The 16,960-nt window shown below is 38.3% G+C and overlaps 1 protein-coding gene and 1 pseudogene across 2 annotated transcripts; both read left to right on the forward strand.

The window, feature by feature from the left end:
* Positions 1–730: 730 nt before the first annotated feature.
* On the forward strand, positions 731–16,960 carry LOC126800959 (phenylacetaldehyde reductase-like; annotated as a pseudogene).
* LOC126797448 (uncharacterized) lies at positions 3,368–5,758 on the forward strand. 2 transcript variants are annotated; one of them, XM_050524079.1, is made up of 4 exons: positions 3,368–3,947; positions 4,868–4,981; positions 5,059–5,136; positions 5,428–5,758. In XM_050524079.1, exons 1-4 carry the CDS (start codon positions 3,894–3,896, stop codon positions 5,554–5,556), a joined length of 375 nt encoding a protein of 124 aa, XP_050380036.1. In that variant the 5' UTR covers positions 3,368–3,893; the 3' UTR covers positions 5,557–5,758. The 2 variants fall into 2 exon arrangements, with proteins under 2 accessions (XP_050380036.1, XP_050380043.1); XM_050524086.1 differs by having other exon boundaries at positions 5,690–5,728.

Genomic DNA, 16,960 nt, shown 5'->3' on the forward strand with positions numbered 1-16,960 from the left:
TTAGCACCTTCAGCACAGCCTGATGCACGAGTCATCTCAGTAATTCGCCGTCCATATATAACATGAGATATTTCACTAATTTACCGTTTATATGTAATAGCTTTTTAACATGTCTTACGTGCTTGCCAATTTAGTTTTTTTTTTTGTTTTAAAAAGAGAAAAAAAAGAGGTTGTTAGAGTACACTGCCTAAAATTCCTCCCACACAGCTACCCGCTTGTCATTAATGAGATCGACTCCTCCACCGCCCCTCCTCTCCAAACCGTGAAACTCCTCTCCATCTATCTCTCAGGCCCCCAAATACAACCTATCAGCTTGCATTCTTGCAAGCATATCTGATTGATAACTGAATCGATCATGATGTGTAATGCTAACCTTCGAGGTCAGGAAACTGAGTAAAGTATATATGCACGTCTGATTTTGTCTATGGTGGATGATTGCCTTGGGGCATCTCCCAAAAGACCAGCTATTTTAAAAAGTTTCTGAAAATAGTGTTTCGTTAAATTTTTAAACTTTAAATTTATAACTTAATTTAAATCTAAGTATTTGTTAGAGCATAAGTCATTACGAATGTAGCAACATGGTAACAAAGTCCCACACCCCTTAAAATGGTACTTAAAAAGAAAGACACTTGTCGATTTTCTATTGGCTGGGTCAGCTATTATTGGAGCAAAAGCTTTAGGCTCAATGGCTCACAAGCAGAGACTGAGTTTGACAGAAGAAAGAGTCAGGATGAGTGGAGCAAGCAAAGTTGTGTGTGTAACATGAGCTTCTGGTTACATTGCATCATGGCTGGTCAAGCTTTTGTTTCAACGAGGTTATACTGTCAAAGTCACTGTTCGCGACCCAAGTGAGTTCAGTTTTCAAATTCTGGGACTAAGTGTTTGTTTCCACTGTTTACTTTATGAAGAGCTCAGAATTAATTCAAAGCTTAGTTCTTAAAATCCTCTACTTATTCTTGACAAGGCAGGCTTTAGCCTTGTTAGCTAACTGCATACCCAAAATTAAATTTGAAGAAATTGGTATGGAAGCTTATCTCCATTCCAAAATTTTGTCCCAAAAAGTCAGAAGCCCACATCTTGGCTCCCGAATTCAAACAAAAAGGAGATATCTAGCTATAAAAGATGAATTTTTTTTTCAGAGATGTATATATACCAGATATGAGGTAATTAAGCTTTCTGGAGTTGTTAGACCAAATCTTTCACCAAGTATCATCTGGCTCCTCAGCTCATATTAGCCTAAACCTTATGCATGTTCTTGTTCTTGATAAGAAAGTAAGAAACTTGAACTTGTCTATTGATATGTGCTTGATACATTCTCAATTCAACTCACTAGTTGTGTTTGTGTATGCCCAGACAATCCGAAGAAAACAGAACACTTGCTTAAACTGGATGGAGCAAAGGAAAGGCTGTATTTGTTGAAGGATCTTTTGATCCTGTGGTTGATGGATGTGACGGTGTTTTCCATACCGCATCTCCTGTAATATTTTCATCAATCAGCAACGCACAGGTTCATCTCTTAAATTACGTTCGTACTTCAAATGTGTTACCATTCTCTTAACTGCTAATTGCGTTAAATTTTTCTTTTTCCTTCATATTGTTTAGTATTCTGACTAAGAAATTTTATCTAAGACTAAGTGTAAACACTCCAGTAGAAAATTATAGGAGGCTGGGTTTGCTAGTTTACATATTGAATTAGAATTTCAAGAAAAGACTTATAAACCAACGAAAGTACTTTCCTTTTTATTTTTTTGGCATGCACTGATATGCAATTTGACTGATTTGTGGAGTTTTTCATCATTTTGCAGTAACATCTTCTCATTGAAAACATAAAGACATTGTCTGAAGTAGTTTCCCTAAAAATGAATCTGATGTTGTCAGTACAGCTTATTTGAGTTTGTGAATTTAGTTGTTAATCTAGATTGCAATTCTCTCAACTGGCTGGGTCTTATATAATGTTCGTTCACCCATATGTGTAAATTCAATCATAACTAGTTGATCCAGCTCGTAGGAACATCAAATTGTGCTCTAGTGCATTTTAAAAAAAAAAACAAAAAGGTGGAGAGAACTTATCAATGGAAGCCGTAATTACTTTTCTAGAGAACTAGTTGAGGCTCATTGTTGCCTTTTTAAAGAAAAGATGCATAAGCCAACTAAAGAAGTTACTAACTTCTGATTATCACTTCGCTACAGTTTGGCTTATCTGTAAGATAAGCATTTCCATTAGTAGCAATTAGTTAAATTCTTGCTTTCTTAATATTTCAAATAGCTTGTTCTTTCTCATGTTTGTCATTTTATAGGTGACTGGGAATAGTTTCCAAAAAAGTCTTCTGATCTGTCTGCAAAACACTCAAAACTAATTGAATTTATGGATTCGGTTGTTCTACATTTCAGTTTTCAGTTTGTACCTCTTTGTTGTATTATTATTGTTAACGTTTGTTTGTATTTTCTTAGAGTGCATCTTATAACTAAGGGTCAATTTCTTTTATTTAATATTTATTAATGTTGACAATTCAATGAGCATTTGTCTCCATGTCTTTAGGCAGAATTAATTGACCCAGCTGTGAAGGGAACGGTTAATGTTCTGAGATCTTGCAAAAAGTTTCCAATGGTCAAGCGAGTTGTCTTGACATCATCTCTGGCTTCAGTAATGATGAATGGAAAGTGTCTTACCCCTGATGTGGTAGTAGATAAAACATGGTATTCAAATCCACTTATTGCTGAAAAGCACAAGGTAAGTAGGTTCCTTCCTCAGCTTGTCCCAGGTTTCACCTTCTGGAAGTTTTTCATTGATGCATCTGACTCCAGTACTTTCATGTAAAATCATTTGAAATCAAGGTATTATGCTTGCATAAGACATAGTTTAGAATGCATTTAGAATTTTGTATGAACTTCCCGTTCACATGTACAGCTCTGGTATCTTCTTTTTCAAATCCTTAGCTGAGGAGGCTGCTTGGAAATTTGCTGAAGAAAATGGAATCGACTTGGTTTCAATAAATCCAGGGTTTGTGATTGGACCTCTCTTACAGCCATTAATTTGACGGTGGAGATGATTCTGAACCTCATCACTGGTACTTACTTCTGCAGTTATGCTTATCCACCTTGCCTAATTAATTAGAGGAACAATAATGGATAGCTAGAATTGAATAGGTTTTGTGCTGCAAGGTACCATTTGATTTTGTTTCCCTTTTTAATAGGCAAGGCAGTGCCCTTGTCAAATTACAGATTCATTGATGTTAGAGATGTTGCCTCTGCTCATATTCAAGCATTTGAAATTCCTTCAGCTACCGGAAGGTACTGTTTGGTCAGCCATCCTGCACATATTTCTGAGGTTCTAGAGATTATACGTCAACTTTTTCCCACTTTGCAGATTCCGGAAAGGTAAAATACAAAATGCCATTGCTAATACCAGTTTTACTGGCGTGAATCACGGAGGGAATTGAGGGATGAATTAGAGGATAAAGTGTATGTTTACTTGATTATATATAGGACATTAGTGTGTATAGATTGATTAAGGCTGTGTTTGATAAAGCTTTTAAGCTTCTGTGATTATAAGTGAAGCCCACTTTTGTGTTTGGTAAACATCTTAATAAGTCGCTTCGTTGAAAAGCTCCGACTTTTAGAGGGCAAAAGCATAAGTAGGGGTTACCCTCCTTTTGGAAGCCATAAGCTGTGGAGATGCGGAGAACACTGTAGCGATAATTAATGAACTTTCAAAATTCCAGTGGGTACTCTCGTGAAACTGAATTAATTACACGACCCAATGTCTTTCTTTTTGACGCCTTTCCTCTTTCAATTCTTTGGTCTTCTCCTCTTCTCTGATATCTCGCCCCTCTCGGTGGACGACGTAAATCCTCCATAATCTGATAGGCGCGCCTCTATCTTCCCCCTCGTCCATGGTTACCCGAGTCTGCTACGGGGTCGTATGTGATTTTGGTTTCATTTCACATGTTAGTTTCTGCTAATCCACTAATTGTTCTTGATTTCTAGTTATATTCTTGTTTTCTCAAGCTCTATGCTTCCTGCGAACTAGGGTTCTTTTCTATTTTGATTTCTGGTAAGATTTAGAAAGACAATTGAGAAAATTTAGGATAAAATAATGGTTAATGTTTTCATTTTGGCGTTGCAATATGTCCAAAGATATGAATGAATTGGTGAAATAAAAGAATGCATTTGTATGGAATAGGAATATGGTAAAGAATTATTTTGCGTACCTATCAGAAACTCTGGCTCAGAGTTCGTATATAGATGCATGATAGATGGTAGCCCCCTATGCAAATGAAAGTGAAAAACAATGAGGACCAATATATTAGAGTCCAGAAAAGATCAAACAATAGATGTCAAACAAAATGGGCAAGATTCGAAATCAAGCAATGGGTCTTGGCAATTTGATTGAAGGTTAGTAATTTAGCAATCTTAGTTTCAAATTTCTTTGATCAATCTTGGAGATGGTGGGAGTTGGGTTTGGTTTGCACTTTGCAGTATGATTCTTGATTATGTGTATATTGAGGTTTGTTGGTTCTGATCATAATTTCTTGGGTAATTGGTTAATGTTTGAATGGGTATATGATTCTTTTATGCATCAAATATCATTGACTTGGTTTAGTGTCTTCAATTCCATTATGTTTGATTTCTTTGTCGATAGAACCCTGATCTTTATGTGTTTCCTTACAACGTTTAAAACCTGCACCTTATGATTCAAACCTTTAATGATTAGCTCTTTATTGATCAAAGATTTTATCTAGAAATAATCAGAGTTAAGCAAGATATGATTTCTCTTCCATTGTGTTATGATCGAGTCGTGTTATGATTGAGTATTTGAGTTCATTTTTCTAGGAATTTGGTCTTTTTTGACCATTTATATATGCAGATATTGAGACAAATGCATGTAGTTGATCTAGAGACATCAACACTTTGTCTTGTTGGAGCTCGTAATGTTGGAAAGTCGTCTTTGGTTGGTATACTCTCCACTCGGAAACCTGAGGTATGCAGAATTTTAGTGACAAGTAATATATAAATGGAGTTTATCTAGTTAATATATCTCTTTTGGGCAATTTGCAGATCACTCAGCACAAGTGGTCATGGCCTTTTATGACGCCTGTAGATGTTCAAAAACTGGGATTGCAGGACTATCATCAAGTAAGCTTTTTTTTTCGGAGATGGTCTTCTTACTCTTAACTCTTAAGGAAGAGCGAGTTTTTTTGACTTGTTACTACTATGTAGTTGTTATTGCATTTCTGTGGAGGTCTCGTATGATGTATACCTACTAAAAACTAGTCCTTGTTAGAGTAGTCGAAATGAAATGTTATAGAAACTTACAGTTCCACCTTCAATTTAAATAGATCTTCTTGTATTAGTCTTCATGTTGTTGAAAGCACTTTTCACTAATTGATTATTCTATTTTTTTTCTTCTTCCCTGATGATTATTAGGCTATATACATATTTGTACTACAGAAGAAAAAAAAAAGGATCCCTTTGATGGTCACCTACTTGTTTCGGTCTCTTAGTATTTGGGTGTGGGATGGTATTGTATTAGAAGTTTATTGTAATTTCCTTTAAATTCCATTTTTTCTAGGTATAGTTGATTGTGGTAACTACTGTATTTGGACAGTTCAGATTTCTGAGTACAAAATTGCAGAGAACAAGTGTTGCATGAAAGTTTTATTACACTGTTACATGTTCATTTTTATAGCCTGCTCAGTTGCATCAAGAGTGAGCGGAAAATGGGATACGTGCCTTACTTTCTTGGTCTTAAACTATGAATTGGCATCAGTGAATGCACAGGAGGTGGATCTGGACATTGATACTCATGTAATCTTTATTGTACTTGTTTGGCTATGTCATGATCTCACATTCTTTTAAAGTGAATGTTGTACTGCATGCAATTGATGTTTATTTTTTATTTTATGTCCTTGTATGGACTTTGTGTTTATATAGTTTATAATGTTGACTTCTCAAGCCATTCCTTTTATTATTTTCCTTTTAATATCTCCTCAAGAAATGGTGGAGATGAGGAAGATAATGATGACGTTGAAGAGCAAAATCAATAACAAAATATCCATGATACACAAGAAATAGATACATTACGAAACATGATTGCTCAAAATTTGATGGATGTGCGTGTATGAGTATTTATGTATTTACATGATTTTAATCAAAACTATGTTATCAATATAGGAATATATTTGTTTAAGATAATTTTAAAATTATCCAATTAAAGTCATATTTTCAAGCATTCTTTTAAACTAAAATTGACCCAAAATTATCTTACATGTCCAAATTGGTCACTTGACAAATTAAAAGCACAAGCCAGTTTGAGTTTACCAAACGCTCTGACAGAGCTTCTGTCACTAACAGCCACTTATATAAGTCAGTTTACCAAACAGTCAGTTACTTCACTTATCAGCCACTTATTCTAAAAAATCAGCATAAACCAGCTTTTTTTTATAAGCCCAGCTGTACCAAACACAGCCTAAGGCAGTATAATATACTTCTCCTCTTGGTATCAGAGTAGTGCTCTGTTTTTTCCTGGGTTTGTTTTTTGCAGTTTTTTGGTGCGAGCTCGTCAGCCGAGCTTGCTGCCACCCTGCCTCGGAGCACAGCCTTTCGGTGACGTCAGCAAGCCACAAGTCTTGCGGTTCGGCGACGTCAGCAAGCTGCACCTCTGCAACATACAGTCGGATTACCCGACTCGTCCCCGCTCCTTCCCTGCCGATTAGCTCAGCTCACCTGACTCCCGACGTGCTCACCCGATCTCCCGACGTGCTCCTCCTCGAGGGACTGCATTGCCGCCGGTCTCCGATCTCCTCGACGCCTTGACGAGCGCCGGCGACATCTCTCTCCATTGCCTTTCGTTTCTGCCGCTGCAAGCTTTCCACCTGCGACATAACTATCTTCCACTAGAGCCGCCGCATCAAGCCGTTGCATTCGCCGTTGAAATCGCCGCTGCCGAGCTCTGGATTTGGATCTGACCCACCCAGCTTCGACCCGCCCGGCCTGGCCCAAATTCGACCCGACCCGATCCAGACGAACCGGACCCGACTCGCCCTAGAATTGCTAGTCTTGATTGTCAGTGTAGGTTCACCGACAATGCACGTGCACCCAAGACATGTTTATATTAGTTTTTTGGTGTTTCCGCTGTATAATTCCTGATTTTTCAAATTCCATTTCAATGGGTTCTGGAGAAGAAGCTGATATTCTGAAATTTGAAGTATCTGTCAAGAGTTCTGACAGTGGGTCCTTTGGGGGAACTAAACTCAATGAGACCAATTTTCGTAAATGGAAGCGACTTATGGCGGCTCATCTTCGAGGCATGCACAAGATGAGGCATGTAACCGGAGTAACTACGGCATCTAGTGCAGATGATATTATTGCCTACACTAAGTGCGACGACGATGATGGTCTTGTGATGTCCGTCTTGTGGAAAGCTATGAATGAAGAAATAATTGATCTGGTGGAGGCATGTGACACTGCGCAAGCAATATGGCTGACACTTGAAGATTTATATACTAATGAATCTGATTTCATACATGTTCATGAGTTTATGTGCACCGCTTTGGCGATGTAACAAGATGGGAAACCGGTGGCGCAATATTTCACCAAACTAAAAAATATTTGGGCTGAGATTGATATGAAACGTCCTTGCATCATCAAACATCAGGAGGATATTGTTTGGTACCAACGTGAGAAGGAGCTTGAGCGAGTTTACCATTTCCTGAAAGGTCTTAATGCCAAACATACAGTGTGAAAAGGGAATTGCTCCGATAGACCGAACCCCCTAGCCTAATTACAACTTTCACATATATCCGTAAGGATGAATCTCACCAGGAGAGCCTTCATCAGACACAAGTTGAAGTTTCCAGCCTTACTGTTCGTGCTAGATCTTCAGCACCACCCCTTCAGCATGCCACTTCATCAGCGAGGACCACCACTAGGCTTCGGGAATCAGCCCCGCCATCCTTGCTCTTATTGTCATGATACTAACCATGCTCGTGCGACATGTTGGAAGCTGTATCCACACCTTCGGCCTAAACGGCCTAATTATCGTCCGAAGGCGAAAACAACTATTCAATTCGTCCAGGAACCCGATATCTATGGTGTGGTTGAAAATGATCATCATACATCAGGCGGAGAAATACCTACCGCATGCATAGCTGGTCGTGGCAAAATTGGTATGGCTTTAAATATTTTTAACTTTGTTGGTTTTGATACATGGATTATTGATTCGGGTGCGTCTGATCATATGACTTATGACAAATCTTATTTTACCGTATTGTCTCCTCCACCAGTACCCTATGTTACTAATGTTAATGGTGAGGCATTCTCCATATTAGGGAAATGGTCAGTTCGTATTACTCCCACACTAGAGCTTCACAATGTGCTCTATGTACCTGTTTTATCTCATCATTTGATATATGTTCCCCAATTGAACGCTGACACTAAGTGCTCTGTGACATTTTTCCTATGTATGTGATATTTCAGGATATTCTCACCGGGAAGTTAATTGGTCGGGGGTATCAGAAGGGTCGGTTGTTTCATCTGGATCAGACATATGCGGGGGAGAAACCAGGGGCACAGTCTCAGACCGTTTTAATCTCCACTTCTGACAAGCTAAGTGAAGTTTGGTTATGGCATCGTCGCTTAAGGCATCCATCTTTTAGTGTTATGAAAAAATCTATGCCTACTTTGTTTATTAGTATCAATGAGTCACTTTTACGTTGTGAGACATGTGTTTTGGGCAATAGTCATCGATCTACTTATTCCCCTAGTACTTCTAATAAATGTTTTCTTTATTTCGAATTAATTCATTCTGATGTTTGGGGACCCTCCAAAGTGTCTACTGTGTCAGGAATGCGATATTATGTGTCATTTATTGATGATTGCACCCGTCTTTCATGGATTGTTCTCCTCAAAACTAAAGATGAGGTTTTTCCCGCTTTTTAAGCCTTCTATACCACTGTCCAAACACAATATAATGCCACAGTTAGAGTTCTTCGTTCTGATAATGGGGGGGGGGGGAATATGTGAATCATGTCTTTCAGGAGTTCCTTAACACACACGGAATTGTTCATCAAACAACGTGTCCTTATACACCTGAACATAATGGAGTTTTTGAAAGGAAAAATTGTCATTTACTTGACATGGCTCAGTGTATTCTTTTTAGTACCCATATGCCCAAATACCTTTGGGTGATGCCGTCATAACTTCCGCCCACCTCATTAATCGTCTTCACTCTCGTGTCCTTCAGGGAAAAGTTCCATATGAGGTGCTTGCATCTCATGTCTCCTTACCCTCTTTTTATAATCTTATTGCCCATGTTTTCGGTTGTGTTGCTTTTGTCCATCTTCTAAAACACCAGAGATCTAAGTTGGATGTCCAGGCCGTTAAATGTGTGTTCGTTGGGTATAGCGGACATTAGAAAGGGTACTGGTGCTATCATCCGCCTATCAGGAAGTACTATATCACTATGGATGTTACTTTTTTTGAGGACATGATTATTTTCCCTCTTCCGATTCTACTCTTCAGGGGGAGAATTCATATTTTGAAGAGCTGTATCATAGAGAGGGGGAGACAGTAAACCAGTAGATATGGTGACATGATCAATTGAGATTACTAATGTGTCCGCTATACAGGCACCACCGGGTGATTCCGGTTTAGTCACTCTAGAGATTCAGGTACCAGAGGATGACAACACAACTGCCCCTCTCATGTCTCTCGTTCTGTTTTTTATACACCTGACCAATGCTCTCCTGGTACAGAAGATCACTCATCTGAGGTTAGTCATTCTATTGGGGCTAATAGTAGACAATATGTCTTGCCAAATAGGTCTACTCGGGGTCAGCCAACAAAAAATAAGAACCTACCCTTTAGGCTAAAGCTAAGTATCTTGTGGTAAATTTTATATCTAACAAAAGATTATCTAAGTCATATGAGTAATTTGTGAATCAAATATCTACTGTATCAGTACCTAACAAAGTGCATGATGCATTGAGAGATCCAAAATGGAGAAAAGCAATGGAGGAAGAGATGGAAGCATTACAAAAGAACAATACTTGGGAGCTTGTATCTCCACCACATGGCAAGAAGACTGTGGAATGTCGTTGGGTGTTTACAGTGAAGCATAATCCAGATGGGTCAGTGAGCCGGTATAAAACACGCCTAGTAGCAAAATGGTTCACCCATACATATGATATAGACTATGATGAGACATTTGCACATGTTGCAAAGATAAACACTATTCGGATATTACTCTCTTGTGCTGCTAGCTTAAACTTGCCACTTAGACAGTTTGATGTTAAGAATGTATTTCTTCATGGAGAACTTACTGAAGAATTGTACATGGATCTTCCGCCGGGATATGCGGCCGCTTCTCCAAGTAACTTTGTATGCAGATTGAGAAAGTCTTTGTATGGTCTTAAACAGTCACCTCGTACTTGGTTTGGAAGATTCTCACAATTCATGAGGAGAATTGGCTACATACAGAGTAATTCAGACCACACATTATTTCTCAGACATCAACAAGGGACTGTAACATCCATAATTATATATGTTGATGATATGGTAGTTACTAGGAATGATACTGTTGAGGTGGATAGATTACATAAACAGCTAGTCACAAAGTTTGAGATGAAAGACCTAAGTACGCTCAAGTACTTCTTGGGCATTGAGGTAACCCGGGGAAGTGATGGTATCTATCTGTGTCAGAGGAAGTACATCGTTGATCTACTAACAGAGACCGGTATGCTGGATTGCACTCCCATTGATACTCATATTGAGCAGAACCATCGGTTAGCAGAATATACAGATCAAGTGCCTACTGAAAAACCTCGTTATCAGAGGCTAGTTGGACGCCTGATTTATTTATCACATACCAAACCTGATGTTGCGTATGCAGTAAGTGTAGTGAGTCAGTTCATGTATAATCCCAGTGTGGACCACATGGATGATGTTGTAAGGATTTTGAGGTACTTAAAATCAGCTCCAGGGAGAGGAGTAATGTTCTCTAATCACAATAATATCCTTGAGGTTTGTGGCTTCACGGATTCAGACTGGGCTAGAAATATAACAGATCGGAGATCTACATCATGGTACTTTACCTTTGTTGGGGGTAATCTTGTTACATGGTAGAGTAAGAAATAAAAAGTAGTAGCTCAATCTAGTGCTGAAGCAGAATACAGAGGTATGGCTCAAGGAGTGTGCGAATTATTATGGCTTAGAAATTTGCTACAAGATTTAGGTATTAAGCCTAAATGTGATATGCAGCTGTACTGTGACAACAAGGCAGCTATTGATATTTCCCAGAATCCTGTGCAACATGATCGTACAAAATATGTGGAAGTTGATCGTCACTTTATAAATGAGAAGCTAGACGCAAAAATCATCAGTTTTCCTTTTGTTTCTACAGAAGAGCAACTTGCCGATATGGTTACAAAAGGAGTGTCTAAAAATGCCTTTTATGATTCACTTAGTAAGTTGGGCACGATTGAATATGTATGCACCAACTTGAGGGGGAGTGTTGGCGTGAATCACTGAGGGAATTGAGAGATGAATTAGAGGATATTGTGTATGTTTACTTGATTATATATAGGACATTAGTGTGTATAGATTGATTAAGGTAACCATCTAATTGAAAACCAATATCAGACCTTTATCCTACTATATGTTTTATGCTATATGGGAAATATTGTTTTCAAGGGTTTGACATATTGACAACATTTTGGATCCTCGGGAAGAAAATATGTTGTCCATTTTTTCATGTCCCTCTCCCTGTCTCCCATTAGTTTACTGACATGTCACCCCATTTAACAGCTCTTTCACAACGTCACGTTGCTATGAGAAAATATATATTTGTTGTTGATATTACGGCTTCCCAAGTTAGTCGTTGTCTTGAAAGATGAGTTCTTGCTTCTCTGACTGCATCAAAGACAGATTTGGAGATGTGGGCAACTGGGCATACAATAACTGACAACACAAAGAAAACTCAGAAGTTGGCTTACAAACTCAATCAAGTTGCTAATTTTACACTTCTTTCTTTCTTATACAGAAGTGGATCAAAGTAAATAATCAACCATGAGTCAGAACCAAGGGAAAAAACAGAAATTGAGTTTGCACAAATGAACAAGTGAACAACCCAACGGCCCCAATTTCATGACTAATCTCAACTATTTATGCAAGAAGACCTCAAAACCTTCCAAAGCTCAAAGTTTTCAAATCATTTCGCAAAGCCCATCTCATAGAATAACTTAAAATATCTAATCTGGGAGGGTGGTGAGCATAAACAACACTCTTGTAGATCTAAGATATTAATTTGCGGATAGCTTGCACGCATGAGTGAACACAAAGCTCTCTGATTTCTCTAAGATAACAACAATCGAAATCTCTTCTTACATCCTTAATTACCAATGGAACAAAGAATCATAAGAACTTTCATATCTGGGTTCGCTTTCTTCAACCTTAATATTGGTTTATTTTTAATTAATTATTAGGAAATATATGAATTTTCTCATCATCCTAACGATGTGAAAGAGCTGTTAGAGCTGTTAAATGGGGTGACATGGAAGGACACATTTCAGAAAACTAATGAGAAACATGGAGAGAGACAAGAAAAAAGGGACATCAGATTTTATTCCGTCAGTACGTGTGAGGTTGAATCGTGTGTAAATGTCTTGTCTGTACTTGTAGTCTGACGACATAACATACGTGATATCTGATGCGAACACTACAGCACCCCCAATGGTCAAGTCAGAATCCTATCTCTATTAGTCACAACCTAACTCATCATAAACTTATTTCAATCTTTATTTGTATGCTCAGACACATTGAGTTGCAAGACCATATGGCTGCAAAATATATTATTATATATCAGAGACATAGTTATATGTGACCCGTGTCAATGTGCATAGCCACCTTTCATATATGATGAATTTACAAAAATTTACATTGATTAGAAACTTAGAGCATCCGCACCATAAAATGATTTTGCTTAAGCAAATTGATTTTTTCACACACGCATTCACAATTTGCTTGAGCAATTCAATTTTGTTTGTTGTGAAATGATTAAATTTTTTTACCAGATATATTTACAACCAATAATAATGTGACACATGTCGTTATCGGCTCGATATTATCCGAAACTTCTGATAAGATTTTCGACTAATAGAGAATTGACAGGTGTCACTGCCACGTGTCATTATCAGTAAAATAATTGGAGCAGATTTCCAATAAGATTTTCGAGTAAAATAATTGGACCAGATTTCTGGTAAGATTTTCGACCAATTTGTTATAAAACGTCTAATATATCACTCATTCTATACTCACACCATTGTGAAGAATCGAAGCATATAACTCATTCTTCAATCTAAACACTTAGCAACATTTCCTTGTTCATCACTCTGATGAATCCTTTTAGCTTCCACAATTTTTTCAGGCGGAGACAACGTCAACAAGAAGAGGATGACGATATGAAGCAATCATTCATGAATCAGGTGGTCATGGTGGAAGCACAACACGATGATGAATCAACACGACCAAGCGGTTCACGTCACGGTAAAAAACCAAATAAGCCACGTCAGAAGCTATCTAGGGGACGCAATCTCATGGAAGATTACTTCATCGAATGTCCCATCTTCGACGCTCAAGACTTTCGCCGGAGGTATAGGATGAGCATAGACTGATTCAACATTATCATGATGGACCTCTGCAACCACGACCGGTCTTGGCATCAAAGAGAAGACGCCACTGGTTTGCTAGGGCTACTTCCCCAATAAAAGATTACCGGGGCTCTACGAATGCTAGCGTACGGGTCAGCCGCATATCAGTGTACTGAAATTACAAGGATGGGGGAATCGACTACCCTGGAATGTATGAAGGAGTTTTGCAGCCAAGTGGTTCATCTCTATGGTCTAAGATACCTCTGTAGTCCAACACCGGTAGACCTCACGCTATTACTAGCTAAAGGCGAATGCCGAGGTTTTCCAGGTATGACTGGAAGCATCGACTGCATGCACTGGGAGTAGAAGAACTGCCCAATCGCCTATCAAGGGGCATACTCGATGCGAAAGGGTTGCCCAACGGTTATCCTAGAGGCAGTGGCCTCATATGATACATGGATATGACACAGTTTTGTTTGGTGTCCTGGAGCTAAAAATGACATTAATGTGCTCCACCTATCAAATGTGTTCTCAGAGATCCTTGCCGGAAGAGGCCTAACTGTCGTCTACGAAGTCCACGGACAGAGGTACACCACATCTTATTATCTGGCTGACGGAATATATCCAAGGTACTCTACATTTGTCAAAACAATTTCTAATCCCCAGACGCCGTAAGATAAGCTATTCGCAAAGAAACAAAAGGCATACCGTAAAGATGTGGAGAGGGCATTTGGCATCTTGCAATCTCGATGGGTAATTATACATCATAGTTGTACATTGCACCACAAATCGGTAATGACTACCATCATGTTAGCTTGCATTATATTGCATAACATGATTGTTGAGGAAGAGTATGTGGATGATGAGGAAGAGGATGAGGAAGAAGAAGAAGAAGAAGACTTGCAAAACTCATCGAGGGCTTTCCGGGTTTATGAGGGGCCGTTGAATGCACAAGGGAATCAAGTTCTTTTTGAGCCAATCAGTAGAGATGGAGCTAATATACAACGGTTTCACGACCTTGTTGCCGATATTGAATCCTCTTACATCCATCGAGAGCTCCAGAGAGACTTTGGTGAAACACATTTGGAGGGTGGAAACCAGTGAAATACTTTAAATATGTTTTATTGTGTGTTTTCGTGATGTGTGTTTAATTATTAAGCTTGTGTTTAATTTAAGTATGTGTTTTAATTTAATGTGTATTTTAATTTCAACTTAATAAATAAAATGCATTTTATTTCTCAAAAATTTAAATTACATAAAATGATGAGCTAAGCGCAGATTTATTCTTAGTACAATACTATAACTACTATGGAAATGGCACGCGACTTGGGTGATAACAATCCAAATATGTTTCATCGGTAGGTTGATCTTCACTAGCTTATCCTTTATTAAGAATTGTTAGTTTTCTTTTGGTAAAATAGCTTTTCGAGATTGGGGTCATAGCCTCCAAATCCATTGTCATGATCCTTGTGTCATTCTCTTGTTTATTCAATCGTAACTCTTTTTCCGCCCTTGCTTCTTTCCGCTTTTAAATGTCTATGTACTTTGCGTAATAATTAAGCTCACTTTCCATTATGGGCTAGCCTTTTCATATGCCATGATGTTTGGTCACGTGCAATGGTATGCAAAATCTCAACTCGTTGCTCAATAGGAGTTTTACCCTGTTTCTTTTGGCGCCTAGCTTCCTTTGCCGCATTTGTTCCCATTGGTCTAGGTAGACTCGATGGAGCTGCCGTGTTGCTTTGAGGTGTCTCATTCAATTGGTCGTCATCCAAATTGATGGTTGGAGTCTTGGAGATGATTCAGTTGCGGAAGGAGTACCATGGTAACTATTTGTATATAGAGATGGAATAGTAAGTAGCACCGCAACGAAAGATTGATGATCTTTAACCACTTCCCAACATTCAAAGTGTGTAAACTTTTTCTTCTTGGCATTATAGTTCCATGATTGAGCTTGTCGTTCCTGATGTGAAAAACTTATATTAGGTACATATTTAATTACATAATTTAAATAAATGGATAAAACAAATAATGTAAACAAATTAGATATATTAAAACAAATAATGTAAAAAAATAGATATATTAAAATAAATAATGTAAACAATGCTACATATTTAAATAAATTAGATATAAATTACATAATTTAATTTATATAATCAAATAAAAATTATAATATATGATAAAATAATGTACTTACTTCGTCCATTAGCGAAATGCCGCTAGCTATACGTTGTCGTGACGCCGCCAAACATTCGCCCCATTTTTGCAAGAGTAGCTTGAACTTGTTGTAGTGGGAAGCGAGCGCAATTCGGGTCCTCGGCTCATTCGGAGGTTTCTCACCCGGTGCTAGCACCCAATTTTGCATATAATCGGCATGAATTGTCTCCCACAATTTGTCCTTCTTTTATTTGTTATCGTCATATTCATCAATGCTATGACGGAAAAAAGAGATGCACATTTGTAAATCTTCGGAAGGAAGCCAATGGGTGCCCATTATTTTGGAAAAGAAATGCTAAACGAAATGAGAGAGGAGATGGAGGAAGATGTGAAATTTGTTGTCCACAAATTGGTGTGAGTTGATAAAATATTGAAGTAGTATTTATAGGCAAATTTTTGGGAGAGTTTTGAAATTTTTTGGGATTTGTTTTACTATTTTTTGAGTTCTTATCCGTTCCGATCAAATAGTAACAGTTGCCTATTAATTCTGACCATTTGATCGAAATTTCTCATTCAAAATGAAGACCCAGATCTATTAAACTGTTGGCCCATTCGGTAAGCCACGTGTCAGCCATTTATTGGCTCGTTAATTTTTATATCTTTTATTGGCACGTGCAATGCACGCACCTAATAGAAAAAAAATTAAACTGCGCCTGACGTTACTCACGTGTTGTGGGCTTCGCCAGGCAGTTGAGCAATCGCTGGAGCAAACTTTGCTCGAGTGGAGGGGTGAGCAAACCGTCCCGGTTGACTGGGTGAGCACCTCTCGTCCGGTGCGAGATCGAAAATCGGTTTGCTCGAACAAACCTCCCGGTCCCAGTCGATGCTCGAGCACCACCTGCTCCTTTGCTTGCCGGTGCGGGTGCTCTTAGAATACTTGATAAATGTGGCAAATTTCTAATTGTTCCTTTTTTTCTTTCTTTCTGTTTTCATCATTAATGGCAGATGTCAGGATGACAATCCTCTTTTGCTTCTTCTGACCTAAAGTTTCAAGTATCCAAGGAGAAAGCAAAAAGTCTTGGAATTGGTTTTTATCCATTTCAACTCTGAAGGACACTATTGAAGGCCTGAAGGAGAAGGGATTCCTGAACAATTGA

Source organism: Argentina anserina, chromosome 1, assembly GCF_933775445.1.
Source record: "Argentina anserina chromosome 1, drPotAnse1.1, whole genome shotgun sequence".
Classification (NCBI taxonomy): domain Eukaryota; kingdom Viridiplantae; phylum Streptophyta; class Magnoliopsida; order Rosales; family Rosaceae; genus Argentina; species Argentina anserina.